An 18,444-nucleotide genomic window follows, 5' to 3' on the forward strand; every position below is an offset into this window, starting at 1 on the left:
CAGCTAACTTGAGTTCCCCACCCATCTTGAGTCGTGCCATCTCCAACTCGTGTAATCTGATTCTGTCTCTTTCTCGGATCTCCTCTTGTGAGAGGCCCGTTCCCCGCTCCTCGGGAGCCGTGGCGTTCCCCTCTGGTGTGATGCTGTTTCGGTCTGGTGTGACGCTGCTTTGGTCGGAGGGTCCTGCGACCCCAGTTTCTGTCCATGACTCAAGGGCGCGCTTTAGATCATCCTTGGTACTTAGGCCGGTGGTAGCAATGCCAAGTTCTATGCAAAATTGTCTTAGTTCGCGGTGGTTGTATTCTTCTAATTTCTCCATTTGGAATTTCTCGGTGGAGCTGCTATCTTTGGTCGACATCGTGTTTTTGTCGTGGGGTGAGCTACTCTCTGTACGATTACGCGTTGATTCGGATCGCGCCGCTGGCCACCAATGTTAGAAAAGGTAGACGGACCGGGAGGGTCGGCCGGGGTCAGGAGGAGAGGTCTCCGAGGAGAACCGTCTCCAGCGATCGTACAGACAAGTAACTTCCCCCCCACAGACAGATACCACACACGGATAAGGTTCAGTGTTCTTTATAAGCACTTCTTAAGGTACGGTTGAATGGTACAAGGAGGTCTGGACTCAGGGGTCCCCTCGATTCGAGTCTCGCAAGGTAGGAAAGGGGGTAGCGGGACAGTCTGTTTACCAGTCAGGTAGTTCGGATGAGATGATGAGCTCACAATCCTCGAGCTTGGTGGTTAGGTGGTACGGGCCGCGGTAGCGCCAGCAGGTCCCGGTGATGATGGTCGTTACAACGGGCCGCGGCAGCGCCAGCAGGTCCCAGGAAGATGGTCGATGTACGGTCCGCGGCAGCGCCAGCAGGTCCCGGTGAAGATGGTTGGTACAACGGGCCGCGGCAGCGCCAGCAGGTCCCAGGAAGATGGTCGATGTACGGTCCGCGGCAGCGCCAGCAGGTCCCGGTGAAGATGGTTGGTACAACGGGCCGCGGCAGCGCCAGCAGGTCCCAGGAAGATGGTCGATGTACGGTCCGCGGCAGCGCCAGCAGGTCCCGGTGAAGATGGTTGGTACAACGGGCCGCGGCAGCGCCAGCAGGTCCCAGGAAGATGGTCGATGTACGGTCCGCGGCAGCGCCAGCAGGTCCCGGTGAAGATGGAGATTGCAGAAGGCCGCGGCAGCGCCAGCAGGCAGAACGATGGGTCACAAGAGCGGGCTACGGCAGCGCCAGTAGACCGTCAAGGCTGAGTTCACTCGGTGTCTCTCGACTCCAGGATACAACTGCCTTCCTGCTCCGGAGCTGCCCCAGTTATAGGGCTGGTGCCCTTTGATGTCCGGACCCTCGCACTTGGAGGTCGGAGGGTCCGGGATGAAGGTGTCCAGACACCCAGCAGGGGGTGGAGCCAGTGCCTGGGGGAGCGGGAGGCGATCGGCACCTGGCGGGGGAGAGCCTTTGACACCTCGTCCTCCCATTGACCTGCCAAGTGGTCCGCTCACCTCCTGGGTGGATGGTGGTGCCGGGATGTCGGGGCCGGCCAGGCCCGGGGTTGGGGTCGGGGTGCGGCCACGCGGCCGCGTGGTGCAGGGCCCAAGATGGAGGCTTGACCCGGCCGGGGAAGCCGGAGGGGCTGGACCCCGTGAGGAGTAGTGGTCCGAGGGCAGGAGATCCGTCGGGAGACGGGGTACAGGTGCTTGTCGCGGGGGTATGCCTGGTGGGCCGGAGCTTGGGCCCTGTCGTGCGGGGAGGGAGCAAGCCCCCTGTGTGGCCTGTCCAACATGGTGCTTTATAGAAGCACAATAGGAGGCACCTCCAGGAGGCTTTGCTTAAGATCACACGTGCACACACAGGTGCTGTGACTGAGAGTGACTCCGGCTGTGAACACCGTCCAACCCCCTGCTCACCAGATCAACTCAGTAATTACATTATAGACAGTCCTACCACATGCATTCACCTAGCGCGTGGCTAGCAGTAGCGCAGCTGGTGCAGTGGCACCGGGTCTCAAGATGTCAGAGGGGCAACGTCACCCCGATTATAGCAGTTTTTTTTTAAACTATGAAACCAGCAGATGAGGTGCATGTTCCTTGTTTGTGTCAGACTCCGTGGCACGATCGCTATGCAACTGCATGAAATGCCAGCCTGCCCTGCCACGTCTGGGCTTTCACAAGACATCTGACAGCAGGAACACAAGACAACCCCACTGATGACACTTGTTTCAATTATCCACACTGAGCAAAACCCTCTAAAATCATGCACATCTGTACACCCTGCACAGTTGCACACACAAAATACACCCTAAAACCTGCAGATCAAAACACATCATTACACAAACAGCCTGACGTCATACATGTCCCACCTGCCTTGTGATGTGCAGGAAGCAGCTGCTGCATGTGGGGTCCATTCAGAGAGGTCCTGCAGGGCCAAGAACTCTACGGAGGTATTTGTGGTTTAACTTGTTCACATCTTTGTGCCTCCCTCTTCAGTGTCCTCGCCCCTGAATCAGCCTCCATCCAATACTCGCTCCCTGGCCCAGGCTGCAGCCGCCGCCGCTGTGGCCCCTGAGGCTGGCAAGTGCCCCTTCGTGGAGACCGAACTGAGCCAGGAGAAGAGCAGCATGGTCAAGCGAGCTGGGCCCGAGGTGCAGGAGGACGTGAAGCCCTACAGGGCAGGTAAGGATGCTCATGTCCCGCACACTTTCTGCACATGCGCTTCACACACCCTGCCCACTTAATGCACACACCATTCATACACCCTGCACACATTCTGCACACACATTCTGCACACACCCTGCACATGCCATTCACACACTCTGCACACTTACTGCATACATCAGTCATACATCATGCACATTTCTGCACACGCCATTCAAACGGACTGCACCCGCGATACATTCATACATGTTACACACTTACTGCACACGCCATTCATACTCCCTGCACATTTTCCCCACACCCTGCACACACCATTTAAACACCCTGCGCACTTTCCGCACACACCATTCAAATCCCCTGCACATTTTCTGCCATGTAAACAGAGCCCTAGCACTGGTGACAGGCGAGTACCACAAGCAAAGCAGGACTTTCATCTGTGAGCTCACCATCCTCGCACCGCTCCTGACCTTTTTTTCACATTTCATTATTTCTTTCCCACTCAACAGCCTGGGTATTGACATCAACCTGCAGTGATATTTATAGGTCAAGCCTAGGCAGCGCTTGTGCGGTCTCTTCGAGACATGTTGTATATTCTTTGTGGGCTTGCAGCCCGTCCATTGCTTTCATTTGTTTTTTTGAGAATCCTTTAAAAAGCCTGGCTTCCAAGTGGCTAATCCATCCTATTTGTCCCTCCTTTCCATGGGCTAGTCCCTCCCATGGAGCACTGCCCCATTACTTGTAGCCTTATGCTTGTCCCAGTTAGGAAATGCTGTTGGGCCTACTTCTTACTTTGTTTAACAGAGCTTTTCACTCGCTCCCTTGTCTGCACGTGCACTAATGCACACAAAGCCACAGCTGTCTTAGCGCTGGCTGTGCGGGCTCAAAGCCCTACCCTCTGCTCTCTTGGCCCCTTCAGCCTGATTCAGTTGCAGCCTTCTTTTCTGTGGCAGGCTCCACTGTCTCATGTGTCACAGTCACTTGACAGTGCACTACCACTGTATCATGTGTCACAATCGCATGACAGTGCACCTACACTTTTCCATGTATTAGTAACATGACAGTGCACCTTCACTCTATCATGTGTCACAATTACATGACAGTGCACCTTCACTGTTTAATGACAGTGCACCTTCACTGTATCATGTGTCACAATTGCATGACAGTGCACCTACAATGTATCATGTATTAGTCACATGACAGTGCACCTTCACTGTATTATCTGTCACAGTCACATGACAGTGCACCTTCACTGTATCATGTATAACAGTAACATGACAGTGCACCTTCACTGTATCATGCATCACAGTCACATGACAGTGTACCTTCACTGTTTTATATATAACAGTCACATGACAATGCACCTTCACTGTTTCATGTATCACAGTCACATGACAGTGCACGTTTGCTGTATCATGTATTCGTCACATGACAGTGCACCTTCACTGTATCGTGTATTACAGTCACATGACAGTGCGCCTTCACTGTATCATGTATTACAGTCACATGACAGTGCACCTTCACTGTATCATGTGTCACAATCACAGGCTATACTTGCACCACAGTGCATCTTCACTGTATCACGTGTCACAATCACATGACAATGCACCTTCACTGTATCATGTGTGTCAGTGTCTCATGCCCATGCTCCAATCGCAAGAGAGTGAACCTTCACTGTATCATGTATTACAGTCACATGACAATGCACCTTCACTGTTTTATGTGTCACAGTCACGACAGTGCATCTTCACTGTATCATGTGCCACAATCGCATGACAGTGCACCTTCACTGTATCATGTGCCACAATTGCATGACAGTGCACATTCAGTGTTACTTGTATTACAGTCACATGACAATGCACCTTCACTGTTTCATGTGTCACAGTCACATGACAGTGCACCTTCACTGCATCATGTATTACAGTCACATGACAGCGCACCTACACTGTATCATATATTACAGTCACATGACAGTGCAACTTCACTGTATCATGTGTCACAATCGCATGACAGTGCACCTTCACTGTTTCATGTGTAACAGTCACATGACAGTGCACCATCACTGTATCATGTGTCACAATGGCATGACAGTTCACCTGCACTGCATCATGTATTACAGTCAAATGAGAGTGCACCTTCACTGTATCATGTGTCACAATCGCATCACAGTGCACCTTCATTGTTTCATATGTCACCGTCACATGACAGTGCACCTTCACAGTATCATGTGTTACAGTCACATGTCAGTGCACCTTCACTGTATCATGTGTCACAGTCACATGACAGTGCACCTTCACTGTATCATGTATTACAGTAACATGACAGTGCACCTTCACAGTATCATGTATTACAGTCACATGACAGTGCACCTTCACTGTATTATGTATTACTGTCAAATGACAGTGCACCTTCACTATTTCATGTGTCACGGTGACATGACAGTTCACCTTCACTGTTTCATGTATTACAGTCACATGGCAATGCACCTTCACTGTTTCATGTGTCACATGACAGTGCACCTTCACTGTCTCATGTGTCACAGTCACATGACAGTGCACCTTCACTGTATCATGTGTCACAGTTACATGACAGTGCACCTTCACTGTATCATGTATTACAGTAACATGACAGTGCACCTTCACAGTATTATGTATTACAGTCACATGGCAGTGCCCCTTTGCTGTGTCATATATTACAGTCACATGACAGTGCACCTTCACTGTATCATGTATTACAGTCACATGACAGTGCACCTTCACTGTATCATGTGTCACAATTACAGGCTATACTTGCACAACAGTGCATCTTCACTGTATCACGTTTCACAATCACATGACAATGCACCTTTACTGTTTCATGTGTCACAGTCACATGACAGTGCACCTTCACTGTATCATGTCACAGTCACATGACAGTGCACCTTAACTGTATCATGTATTATAGTCACATGACAGTGCACCTTCACTGTATCATGTATTAGTCACATGACAGTGCACCTTAACTGTATCATGTATTATAGTCACATGACAGTGCACCTTCACTGTTTCATGTGTCACAGTCACATGACAGTGCACCTTCACTGTTTCATGTGTCACAGTCACATGACAGTGCACCTTCACTGTATCATGTCACAGTCACATGGCAGTGCACCTTAACTGTATCATGTATTATAGTCACATGACAGTGCACCTTCACTGTTTCATGTGTCACAGTCACATGGCAGTGCAACTTCACTGTTTCATGTGTTACAGACACATGACAGTGCACCATCACTGTTTCATGTGTCACAGTCACATGACAGTGCACCATTACTGTATCATGTGTCACAATCGCATAACAGTGCACCTTCACTGTATCACGTGGCACAGTCACAGGCTACTCTCACATGACAGTGCACCTTCACTGTATCATGTGTCACTGGCTACACTTGCATAAAAGTGCACCTTCCCTGTATCATGTGTCACAGGCTGCTCTCGCATGAAAGTGCACCTTCCCTTTATGATGTGTCACAGGCTACACATGCATGAAAGTGCACCTTCACTGTATCATGTGTCACAGTCACATGACAGTGCACTTTCACTGTATCATGTGTCACAGGCTACATTCGCATGTCAAGCAACTTCACTGTATCATGTGTCTCATTCATATGCTACACTCGCATGGCAGTACACCTTCATTGTATCATGCTTCACTAGCACATACTACACTCATGAGACAGTGCACCATTACTTCTACACGGGTCACAGTCAATTCCTTCACTCACATGGCCATGCACCTTCATTGTACCCTGTGTAACATTCACAAGCTCCACTCACGTGACAGCGTTTGCTTACTGTCCCATGTGCCACATAATTATGCAACAACCACACAATGTTGGATTCAAGGTACACCTGCATCAGACTTGGTGCACAGAGCATTGTGGGAAGAGCCCTGTCTCCTAGGAGTCATTGACCTCATAGTAGTTCCTCTCCCTGTGGATGTGTTTCAACCCTGTTTTTAGATGGTGGAGTCTGTTTCAGGCTAGGATTCAGTCCCATTCACCAGCAGCATCAGAACTCAGCTCTTCTGACAGTGGAAGGTCTGGATTACATTTCACAGGGATGTGATCCGAGCAGCCACCAAAAATGATTTTCCCAAATGATATATAGTAATTATGGTGCCACCGGCACCCGTGCCTAATTTGCACCGGTGTATGCAGGCGATAGGCACAGGTACTCGTTTTGGGGCCGGGACACACTTTTCATCGTCAAAAAACAAAGGGATCCACCCATATGGGAAAGTATAGAAGTGTTCCTCCAGACTACGTGTGTCTCCTACAATGGTGGAAAGCACACAGCTCTGTTTAAATACCCCTCACCCACCAAAAGGACCCTTGGTGGCATGCTTCTTCATCGGGGTCTTCCCGCCCCGCTGCGGGACAGGGCGTGCTGCGACCTACAACTACGTGGCAGCACTGATTATGAAAAACAATACTTTGTGTGGTGTAGGAGTGTGAGTGGAAGGGTTAGAAGTGAGTGAATAGTGAATGGTGAAAAATTCAAAAATACCTGGCTCGGTGGAAATTTTTGTAATGTTCCTTTGAGCTGGTATCGTTAAAAGAGGGAATGAGATGGAGATACTATGCTTTAATGAGCAGTGTCTCCTGTGTTGACATGTTTCAAAGCCTTACCCTGGCTTCTCATCAGGACCTAGAAGAGATCCCTTCTACACTCAATTCAAAACAACTGTGCATTTACATATAATCCTAACTAAGTGGTGCACATAAATTCTACATGCACAGTATACTATACTCCAGTGGGTGCGTTTCTGATTGGGTTTCTTATATCGCCCAGATAATGCCCCATCAGCCTTCAAAACGGGAGGGAAGGGGCACCTATCGTCACACAAATCTCAAGGTTACCTCCTCACCAGGACACTGCCTCGCCGCGGCTCCATGGGACACTTTTCATCATCAGACTTTGACCCAGCGCGAGAGAGAGTAAGACAGAAAATGGAGAAAGGAGGGGGGTGGAAAGATAGGAAAAGAGGGACTAAGGGAGAAGAAGGCATGGAAAAACACCCAGAGTCGTGAGATAAAGAGGCGGGGAGTGTCTGGTGTCAAGGGATGGAATGAAGTCCAGGCAGCCTTGGTGTTCAACCCCTCTGGTGTATGACCGCACCGGCAGCATGCTTTTCAGAACAACTTTAGACCCCTTGATTTATGTTGTTTTTTAAACAAATTCAGCACTGGGCCCCAGCCACAGGACATGTCACTCGCCTGGAGGGATTACTCTGGAAAGTGATCAGTCACACTTTATATCTCTAGGTCAGCAAATGTGAAACGTGTCAGAGACCACTCCATTTATGAGGTTCAGACTCCCACAAATACTTCGCCATCTTCTGACCTGTCACACCCTTTACCGCTTTCCCTTTCCTATTTCCCTGCAGATGCCCTGAGCTCTCTGATCATGGAGGTTCAGTCGAGCCTGAAGAACAGGTTTCTAAGACCAGCTCCGTCCAAGGTGAACCTGGGCACCGGCGCCCCCCTGACTCCTACCCATCTACTGAAAGAGAATCTGAGAGGTAAGCTACCTTGTGTGACCCTGGGCACCGGTGCCCCCCTGACTCCCACCCATCTGCTGAAAGAGAACCTGAGAGGTAAGCTACCTTGTGTGACCCTGGGCACCGGTGCCCCCCTGACTCCCACCCATCTGCTGAAAGAGAACATGAGAGGTAAGCTTCCTTGTGTGACCCTGGGCACCGGCGCCCCCTTCACTCCCATTCATCTGCTGAAAGAGAACCTGGGAGGTAAGCTACCTTGTGTGACCCTGGGCACCGGCGCCCCCTTTACTCCCACCCATCTGTGAAACAGAGCCTGAGAGGTAAGCTACCTTGTGTGACCCTGGGCACTGGTGCCCCCCTGACTCCCACCCATCTGCTGAGAGAGAACCTGAGGGTTAAGTGACCATGCGTGACCCTGGGCACGTGGGTCCCTTAGTCTACATTCACCATCTGATGGACAGCCTGAGAGGTAAGCGACCATGTATGTCCCTGGGCACTGGGTTGCCCTGGTCCACACCTGCATTCTGATGGACAGTCTGAAAGGTAAGAGACCATGTGTGACCCTGGGCACTGGGGTCCCCTGGTGCACATCTGCTTTCTGATGGACAGTCTGAGAGGTAAGCGACCATGTGTGGCCATGGGCACTGCGGTCCCCTGGTGTGTCCACTGTCTGAAGGACAGCCTGAGAGGTAAGAGACCATGTGTGACCCTGGGCACTGGTGTCCTCTGGTCCACCCTGACCTGCTGATAGAGGGCCAGAAAGATAAGTAACACTGTGTGACCCTGGGCACTTTGGTCCCCTGATCACTATGTACTTGTGATGGAGAATGTGAGAAGAAAGTGACCCTGTGAGAACCTGGGCAAAGGCGTCCCCCTGATTACCACCCATCTGCTGCAGGAGAACCTAAAAGGTAAGTGACTGTGCGACCCTGGGCACTGGAGTTCCACCGTCCACCACCCACCTGCAGATGAATATCCTGAGAGGTGACACTGTGTGAACATGCAGTAATAAGGTGCGATCAAGGGAATTATTCAACAGAATATTTGTGACATCAGTTCAACATCTATTGAATATAACACCTATACATAAGGGCATATACTGAATATAAACAAACAAGTACAATAAAAAAGAGAAATGTTTGACAACTGGGTGTATAAAAGAAGGACTCTTTACTAACATAACAAAGGAAGAAAAAACTAAATAAATGCCAAAAATAATAACGTGAAAAAGCTAGGGGGTGTAGATGTTCTACACACAACACCAGTTCGCACTGCAATGGTGAGCCAGAGGGGAGACTGACGTCAGAGCTGATCCACTCTCCCGATGAAGTCATAGTCCTGTGATAGGTCCGTGGGGGAGAAGATCACTCACATGAAGACACACACAGTCTTCTTACTAAAGAAGCAAGCAGCGGCAAGGTGTTGACGTTTCGGTCTCTGTTATACTTAATATGTGAGACCTTCATCAGGACAATGCTTAGAGTACATTATTTAAACCCCGTTGATTTTGTGACTGCCCAGTGTCAAACTGCAGGGATTTGACAGCAAGATGAGATCCACTGGTTCTCTAGAAGAGTAATAAATACTGTTTTTATTAGGGGTGGATTCATTGTTCCAATGTGCGGTTCCGCGTCGCTGCTCATGGTTAATACCACATACTGCAATACAACCCCCCACTTTTTAATGTGATATTGTTTGTTATTTGTTTTGTTTTTTCATTTGTTGTGTTAGTGAAGAGTCTCTTTTTGTACGCTCAGTTCTCGAAAACGTTCTTTTTTATTGTATTTGTTTACATTCAGTATATGCCCTTATGTATAGATGTTATATTCAATATTCAGTAGACTTTGAATTGATTTCATAATTCGTATATTGAACGATTCCCTTGTTTGCACCTTATTACTGGTGTGTAGATATGCCCAAGCTCACAAGAGGTTATTGAGTTGTCCTCATCTGTTGTCATACATTGTGCATGTTTTAATTCACCTTGCATTCCCTAAAAGTGTTTGCTTTTTCCATGACGTCTTCCTGTGGTTCCTGTGCCACCTGTTACTCTTGTGTAGTGCGTAGTGTAAGCTGTGCCGCCTCTAGGTGCCTCTGTGAGTTTATTTTGTGGGTCAGTGTCTGTACCCGACCACACTTCAGAGCTGTGGAGCTGAGGCCGAAGGCAGTGCGAGTTTCTTGCAGCGCTTGTCAAGTGGGACATAAAGGCGTCCAGGATACATGCTCATCCAATCCTTGGCCTCTCACGCAGAGCAATGGTCACGTGTGCCAACTGTAATTGTGATTCTGTGCGAAAGTGTGTGGAGCAGGTAACCGGCGTAGGGCGAGGTGAAGGGAAGGAGATATGAGGGAGTGCATTCAAGACAGACTGAAAAGTGTGTGCTGAAAAGGAAAGAGACGAAGTGTGAGACAAGCAAATGGAGGATTTCAGAAAGATGTGTGGAGCAAAAGGGCGTAAGTGTCTAACAGAGTGAGAGACGGCAGCGGAAAGTGCAGAGAGGGAAGAACAGGAGTGACCGAGACACTGAAGACCACTGCCCCGTCCACAGACCTTATGTGTCTCTCACACTCTCATATTTATGGAATATTTTCAATTGCAAATATTCAAAACAACATCATTGTTGTTCCTCATTTATCTGACAGCGCTCACAATAATATGCAAAGCTCATGGCTTTGACTTGCTTCAGGTGCACGTCCCTCACACTGTGATACGTCTGGATGTAATAACAGAAAGCTCACAGAGGCGGTACAATACTGGTCACGTGCTACGCTAGGGAAAGCACAGGATGTTAGTTTACAGTTTATTCTTTGAGCCACGCCCTTTATTACACAGGGTACACCTCTTGGAAATGATTCCTAGCTAAGCTTCTTAGAACACCCTCCTTTTTAGGTCGAGCCTAAGCCATCGCGTATGCGCTGCAAGACTTATTGTAGACGAGTAGCGAATAGAAGCCCCGCCCACTCTCCGCCCATGTTTGCCATTGGCTTGTGTCATTGTCTGTCCTAAATGCTGGCTTCTGATTCAGCAATAGGCTTGTTAGTCCCTCCTTAGTACCGTCTCCTCTTCATTTGTCACGTCCCATGGCGACTGGCCCCTTTACTTTGAGTGTTACACAGGACGTGTTATTTAGACTGTGAGCACTAGTTTCTTTAACGAGGTTCTATTACTGCCTTCTTTACTCCCCCCTCCTTCCCGTTGTCCGTGCCTTTTCTACCCTGCCCGCCCGTGTCCGTGCCTCCCTCGCCCTCCCTCCCGTTGTCCCTGATGACTACCATTTGGAATGCAATAGGTCTCATGTAAATTCTAGACCTTTTGCATTACAAATGCTTGTTTAGATTGCCACCACGTTTTTCACCCCATTTAAAGCTACCTAGCTCCCAAATAGAGTATCATTCAGCCAGAAGGCGCTCTAGTGATTCTGACAGCGTGCAGGAGACACCTACAACAATCCTAGACCACCCCGGGCACTACCCTTTCACTGATAGGTGCCCCATGAATTCTGACCCCTATATTATGCTGTTTGTTATTCTGTGCAAAAACTGTATAAAGAGATATTTCAAAATAAAAAAACTTCTGACCCCAACCAGGGTCCTCCCTGTACTGAAGCCTCACACCCAGAGCGCTAATGCCTTGAGTCAAGGCCCTCTTACCAGTGTATGGCCACCTGGCCTGAGTTGTGGGTCTAGGCTCATTTCTGACCCTTGCCTTGCAGGTGTTGGGGCCTTCGGCTACGACGAGTACTTCGCCCGCAGGATCGACGACAAGAAGCGGGACCACACCTACCGGCTCTTCAAGACGGTCAACCGCCGGGCGGACGCCTACCCCTACGCCGAGGACCACTCCGAACTACACAGTGAGAAGAAGGAGGTCTCTGTCTGGTGCAGCAACGACTACCTGGGAATGAGCCGGCACCCCAGGGTGCTGCAGGCCATCTCGTGAGTACCCCAGGCCGAGGGGCCTCCGTCGAGTAGGGGTGATGATTGTAGGAACCTAAAATCAACAAAATGAATACGCAGTGAGGGTTCAAAGAGAAAGAATTATCAAGACTGCTGCAGCATGAGACCAGACTCGCTCAGAGGCTAACCCTCACACCACAGTTTTACAGGGGGTTTATACCTTTTAGCACATCTCTCTATATCAAGACAGCCAATAGGGGCATTTCCCCGCCATAAGGTGATGGTGGCTACCAAGCACTTCATCCAACCAAAATTGGCTACCCACATCAAACTATATTTGGGCATGATATTACAAAATGTGCGACTGAAGCAAAGAAGCAGGATGACACGTAGGCATACAACTCTTGATTCCGTTGTTTCGCAAAGCCATGCGAGTTCAGCAAACAGGTCAACCGGCCTGTGGACGATTTGCAAGCTCCACTTATAAAATGTCACAGAACAGGCCTCAAAGAAGATGGCATCTACATTGAGGACATACCCTGGCACAAGCCCTTTGACTCCTCAAGGGGGCAGCCTTGGGTGGAAGGCCTAAGCCCACCCTATTCAGTCTGAGGGCTGTGATCCACACACAGGCACTGGTGTCTCACATCATGCTCACAGACCAGTCTAAATCTGGGGGCCCTTAACCCCAGAGGCACAAAGGAGACGGGGGCCTCTTTATTGGGGTCACATGAGACTAAGCCAAGAGAAAGGGCTTCTGCCTGCTGGTCTTAGGTGAAGGGCGCTGCCCACCCATTGTAGAAAGGGGGTGGGTCTTTGACACATCCTTCTACCAACACACACTTTACTCTAGTTTGAGCCTTCTGTGATGTTCCTGTTTAATGAGGCCAGAGACGGTCATGTTGGCCAAGAGGAGAACAGCCCTTGATGTGTTGTGCCTGACGGTGGAGTTGTGCCCCCTGGTACTGTGTGGTGTCTTGAGTTGGGGAGGAGTTGTAAAGCGCCTGCTAATGTTGATGCCTCAGAGATGGGATGTCTGGTATGGAGCCCGAATGCTTGCACTTTTGAAGTTCTGCCCGCCACTGATGTTGCTTGTCCTGTCTCTTTCTCAGGGAGACCCTGGAGCAGCATGGAGCCGGAGCCGGTGGAACCCGCAACATATCTGGTACCAGCCGGTTCCACGTGGACCTGGAATGCGAGCTAGCCGACCTACACCAGAAGGATGCCGCCCTGCTCTTCTCTTCGTGCTTTGTGGCCAACGATTCCACCCTCTTCACCCTGGCCAAGATGCTTCCAGGTGCACCTTTTCACTTGGTGGGGGTATCCTGGGGGGAATTGGCTGGGCCATTCTGTTGACCATGAGCGAGACCCTGAAGGGCTGAAGCCAAACACACAGGGGGTCTCCCCCTCACATCTCGTTATAGTGCATCACGCAGGGTGGAAGTGCAGGTTACTCGGTCACTGCACTGTCCAGGTCCTCCTGTGGGGGTTGCAATAGTTACAGTCCTGGCATAAAACTTGAAGGAGAATGGCAATTTCAAGAATTGGACGAGGCGGGCTCACTCACGCGATGTGACATGCTTCATCATAGGGCAGCTCGTCCCACCCTGGTAGGTCGAAATCACCAGGGCGGACTCAACCGAGGGACGGGCTGTCCCGAGGGAGTTCTTAGTTATTCTTCTCTTTTCTGGATAACAAGGGTCAAGTTACTAACTAAAAATATCTCAGGGCATACCACTAAGTGTCATTTTATTAATGTGGTACTCTGGGTGTAAATAAAATAGATTACCGTAAGGTAATAAAGGGGTTTGGCAGCGGATATTATGATCATCGCTTTAACAAACACGTATCTGCCATTCCTAACAGCCTAACAGGCCTTGGGCATTCATCGGGGTTGTTAACTGTAACTCTATCCTATCAACAAGTGAAGGCAGGCGGCGTTAATAAAAAGCAGAGATAACCTACCTCTCTGAGGTTAAGACATCTGATTTAGAAACCTATATTTTTGTAGCTCTTTGCCTCGTGGTCTGTTGAGGGGGGGCACCTCCTGTAGCCATGCATTCATCAAGGAGTGGTGCCCTCTTAGACTCTACCTGCTCCCTTATCAACAGCCGATCCTACCAGTCGGCTATTGGTGCAGGAGGGCTATGAGGATGCAAGTCGCATTACGTGAGTGAGCTCACCTCGTCCAATTCTTGGAATTGCCATTCTCAGTAGGAGACACACAAATATTATACTGTTCTGTACATAAATAATATTGGACCCATATGTGTGGGCTTCTGGTATTGTCCTCCAGAGGCTTCTGGTGTAAGGATACCACGCCATATTTGTGTTATATAGTTCCTTCAGAAGCAGGTGTGGTCATTTCTCAGCCTCTTTTCTTCTCCCTTAGTGTTCTGTATAAAACTGGTCCATCAGGGGAGCAGCTTCCTGCGGGTGCACCTGGGCAGTTGCCTTGGGACATGTCTGGTGTCCGGATGTGGCAATCTCTAGGTTGCGTCAAAGGAAGCTGTGTAGGGGATGGTACAAGAATGTCTCAACCCAGAAGTATCGTGTACTGACTACGGTCTACAAATATATCGCCCCCATTGAGATAATCGAAAAAACAACGTATGGGATATTTTTGTGATCAATATTTAGTACATGATATTTCAGTCAGATGACTTTTTGTTTTTTGCTGATAGTCGTGACATACCGCTTGGTCTGTGTGCAGATATCTTCAAAGTGCTGTATTACGATCAAGTGTAGTTGGCCTGCGAGTTGATATCTCCAGAGTGCTGCCTTTTAATCAGGTATAGTTCAGTGTGAATATTGCTGGAGGACTGTGTTATTACCAGGTGTAGTTACTCTGGGTGGGAATATCAGTGCTGCACTGGTTTGAGTGTGGCTATCTTCATATTGCCATCTTATAATCAGGGGTAGTTGGTCAGGGTGTTGACATCTCTGGAGTGTGGTCTTGCACTCAGATGTACTTGGTTATGGATTCCCAGTACTGCTAACTTATAACGTATAGCTGTGACGTGGGGAAGATATTTGTGGCTGCTGGCTGATACAGTCAGGTGTAGTTGACACTGGTCTTGAGCTCTCCAAGGAGTGCTGCCTTGTAATCGTGTGTAGTTGACACTGGTCTTGAGATCCCCAAGGGATGTTGTGTTGTAATCAGGTGTAGTTGACACTGGTCTTGAGAACTCCAAGGAGTGCTGTCTTGTAATCAGGTGTAATTGATACTGAGTGCTGTCTTGTAATCAGGTGTAGCTGACACTAGTCTTGAGATCCCCAAGGCACGTTGTGTTGTAATCAGGTGTAGTTGACACTGGTCTATAGATCTCCAAGGAGTGCTGTCTTAAAATCAGGATAACTTGACACTGGTCTATAGATCTCCAGGGAGTGCTGTCTTGTAATCAGGTGTAGTTGGCCGTGCGTGGATATCTTTGAAGTGCTGTCTTATAATCAGGACTAGATATGTCAAGCTTGGATGTCCCCGCACTGCTGCCTTTTAAGGTGTCGTTGGGTTTGGATTTCACAGTGCTGCTATCTTATAACGGACAGTTGTGACTCGGTGCACCTACCACGTGAGTGTTGGCTTATAATCTGGTGCAGTTGAGTGTGGATAATCCTGTACTGTTATCTTATCATGAGTTGTAGCTGGTCTGGGCGTTAATGTCTCTGGGTCACTGTCTTATAATGAGGTGTGGATAAGTCCAGGTGTGAATTTCCCAGTTTTGCTGGTTTTATAATAAGTTGTAGTTGGTCTGGGTGTTCATACCCCTGTACTGCTGTCTTACGCTCAGTTGTAGTTGGGTCTGAAGGCCCCTGTACTGTTCTCTTAGAATCAAGTGTGGTTGTGGGTGGGTAGAGATATTTCTGGCTGATGTTTTACAGTCGGGTGTTCTTAGCTCTTGGTGCAGATATGTTAGTCATGGCGTAGATGGTCTCCCACTGTTCAGTAGCCCAATATCTTCCCATTGGGTGGGTATATTTTGGTTGTAGATTGATTGACATGTGCTAGACTTTGTTATCTTCTCATTCTCAGGCTGCGAGATCTACTCGGACGCTGGGAACCATGCCTCCATGATCCAGGGGATCCGGAACAGTGGTGTACCCAAGTATGTGTTCCGCCACAACGACCCGGTGCACCTGGAGGAGCTCCTGAGGGACTCGGACCCCAAGAAACCCAAGATCGTGGCCTTTGAGACGGTGCACTCCATGGATGGTAAGCCAGAGCCACGTGTGATCTTGTCCAAGCTGTGTGGATTCAGGTTCTCTAGACCACATTGAACCCTGATTTAGATACAGCCAGTCACCAGGGCACAAAACATGGCTGTACCCACCCTGCCCGCTTTTTTGAGAAAGGGGTATCTGTCCCCCTTAGCAAGGCTGAGAGGGGTCCCCTTGTGCCCCAGCACTGCAGCTGCTTGCATCTGCAAACACTACATGCTTGTGAGCTTGTCTCGGGATGGTTGTAAACCTCCACCCCACAACCAGCATCCCAGGCGCATTGATTTTTGTTATGTTCATTTTTTGTTTTTGTAAAATACCCCTTGACCTTTTTAAATGAGGATAATTATAAGGAGATGTAATTAGAGTGGAGTGGACTATTTATGACCTCCCATCCCCACATGGCCCGGGAGGGGAAGGGACCACACCAACAATAGAGGATGGACGGGAGAGCCAGGAGCTGCACATGGTCAACAGACGGCAGGAGGGAGGGACGGGGGGGCAAGCTACAACAGAAGGCAGGAGGGAGGGGCAGGGGCAGAACAGAGGGCACAAGAGAGGGGCAGCAAGCTGACAACCGAGGGTAGGTGGGAGGGGCAGGGGCAGCAAGCTGACAACCGAAGGTAGGAGAGAGGGGCAGGGGCAGCAAGCGGACAACCAAGGGTAGGAGAGAGGGGCAAGCTACAACAGACGGTAGGCGGGAGGAGCAGGGGCAGAACAGAGGGCACAAGAGAGGGGCAGCAAGCTGACAACCGAGGGTAGGTGGGAGGGGCAGGGGCAGCAAGCTGACAACCGAAGGTAGGAGAGAGGGGCAGGGGCAGCAAGCGGACAACCAAGGGTAGGAGAGAGGGGTGGAGGGGCAAGCTACAACAGAGGGTAGGAGAGAGGGGCGGAGGGGCAGGGGGCAAGCTACAACAGAGGGTAGGAGAGAGAGAGGCAGGGGCAGAACATGATCCACAGAGGGCAGGAGGGAGGGGCAGCAAGCTGACAACCGAGGGTAGGAGAGAGGGTGGAGCGGTAAGCTACAACAGAGGGTAGGTGGGAGGAGCACGGGCAGAACATGATCCACAGAGGGCAGGAAGGAGGGGCAGGGGGGAAAGCTACAACAGAGGGTAGACAGGAGGAGCAGGGGCAGAACATGATCAACAGAGGGCACGAGAGAGGGGCAGCAAGCTGACAACCGAGGGTAGGTGGGAGGGGCAGGGGCAGCAAGCTGACAACCAAGGGTAGGTGGGAGGGGCAGGGGCAGCAATCTGACAACCGAAGGTAAGAGAGAGGGGCAGACAACCGAAGGTAGGAGAGAGGGGCAGGTGTAGCAAGCTGACAACCGAAGGTAGGAGAGAGGGGCAGGGGCAGCAAGCTGACAACCGAAGGTAAAAGAGAGTGGCAGGGGCAGCAAGCTGACAACCGAGGGCAGGCAGGAGGGGCAGGGGCAGCAAGCTGACAACCAAGGGTAGGTGGGAGGGGCAGTGGCAGCAATCTGACAACCGAAGGTAAGAGAGAGGGGCAGACAACCGAAGGTAGGAGAGAGGGGCAGGTGCAGCAAGCTGACAACCGAAGGTAGGAGAGAGGGGCAGGGGCAGCAAGCTGACAACCGAAGGTAGAAGAGAGGGGCAGGGGCAGCAAGCTGACAACCGAAGGTAGGAGAGAGGGGCAGGGGCAGCAAGCTGACAACCGAAGGTAGGAGAGAGGGGCAGGTGCAGCAAGCTGACAACTGAGGGTAGGAGAGAGGGGCGGAGGGGCAAGCTACAACAGAGGGTAGGTGGGAGGAGCAGGGGCAGAACATGACCCAAAGAGTGGTGGAGGGAGGGGCAGGGGGGCAAGCTACAACAGAGGATAGGAGAGAGGGGCTGGGGCAGCAAGCTGACAACCAAGGGTAGGTGTGAGGGGCAGGGGCAGCAAGCTGATAACCGAAGGTAGGTGGAAGGGGCAGCAAGCTGACAACTGAGGGTAGGCAGGAGGGGCAGGGGCAGCAATCTGACAACCGAAGGTAAGAGAGAGGGGCAGACAACCGAAGGTAGGAGAGAGGGGCAGGTGCAGCAAGCTGACAACCGAAGGTAGGAGAGAGGGGCAGGGGCAGCAAGCTGACAACCGAAGGTAGAAGAGAGGGGCAGGGGCAGCAAGCTGACAACCGAAGGTAGGAGAGA

The 18,444-nt window shown here is 50.3% G+C and overlaps 1 protein-coding gene across 2 annotated transcripts in view; it reads left to right on the forward strand.

Annotated features, from left to right (window-relative positions):
- Positions 1–18,444, forward strand: part of ALAS2 (5'-aminolevulinate synthase 2) — an 85,871-nt gene that overhangs the window by 39,554 nt on the left and 27,873 nt on the right. For both annotated transcript variants that reach the window (XM_085629830.1, XM_085629831.1), the window contains exons 3-7: positions 2,477–2,662; positions 8,069–8,203; positions 11,896–12,118; positions 13,192–13,376; positions 16,113–16,292. In XM_085629830.1, coding sequence (XP_085485956.1) covers positions 2,477–2,662; positions 8,069–8,203; positions 11,896–12,118; positions 13,192–13,376; positions 16,113–16,292 — 909 coding nt within the window. The remainder of the gene's footprint in view (positions 1–2,476; positions 2,663–8,068; positions 8,204–11,895; positions 12,119–13,191; positions 13,377–16,112; positions 16,293–18,444) is intronic.

The sequence above is a fragment of the Triturus cristatus genome, chromosome 10 (genome assembly GCF_964204655.1).
Source record: "Triturus cristatus chromosome 10, aTriCri1.1, whole genome shotgun sequence".
NCBI lineage: Eukaryota > Metazoa > Chordata > Amphibia > Caudata > Salamandridae > Triturus > Triturus cristatus.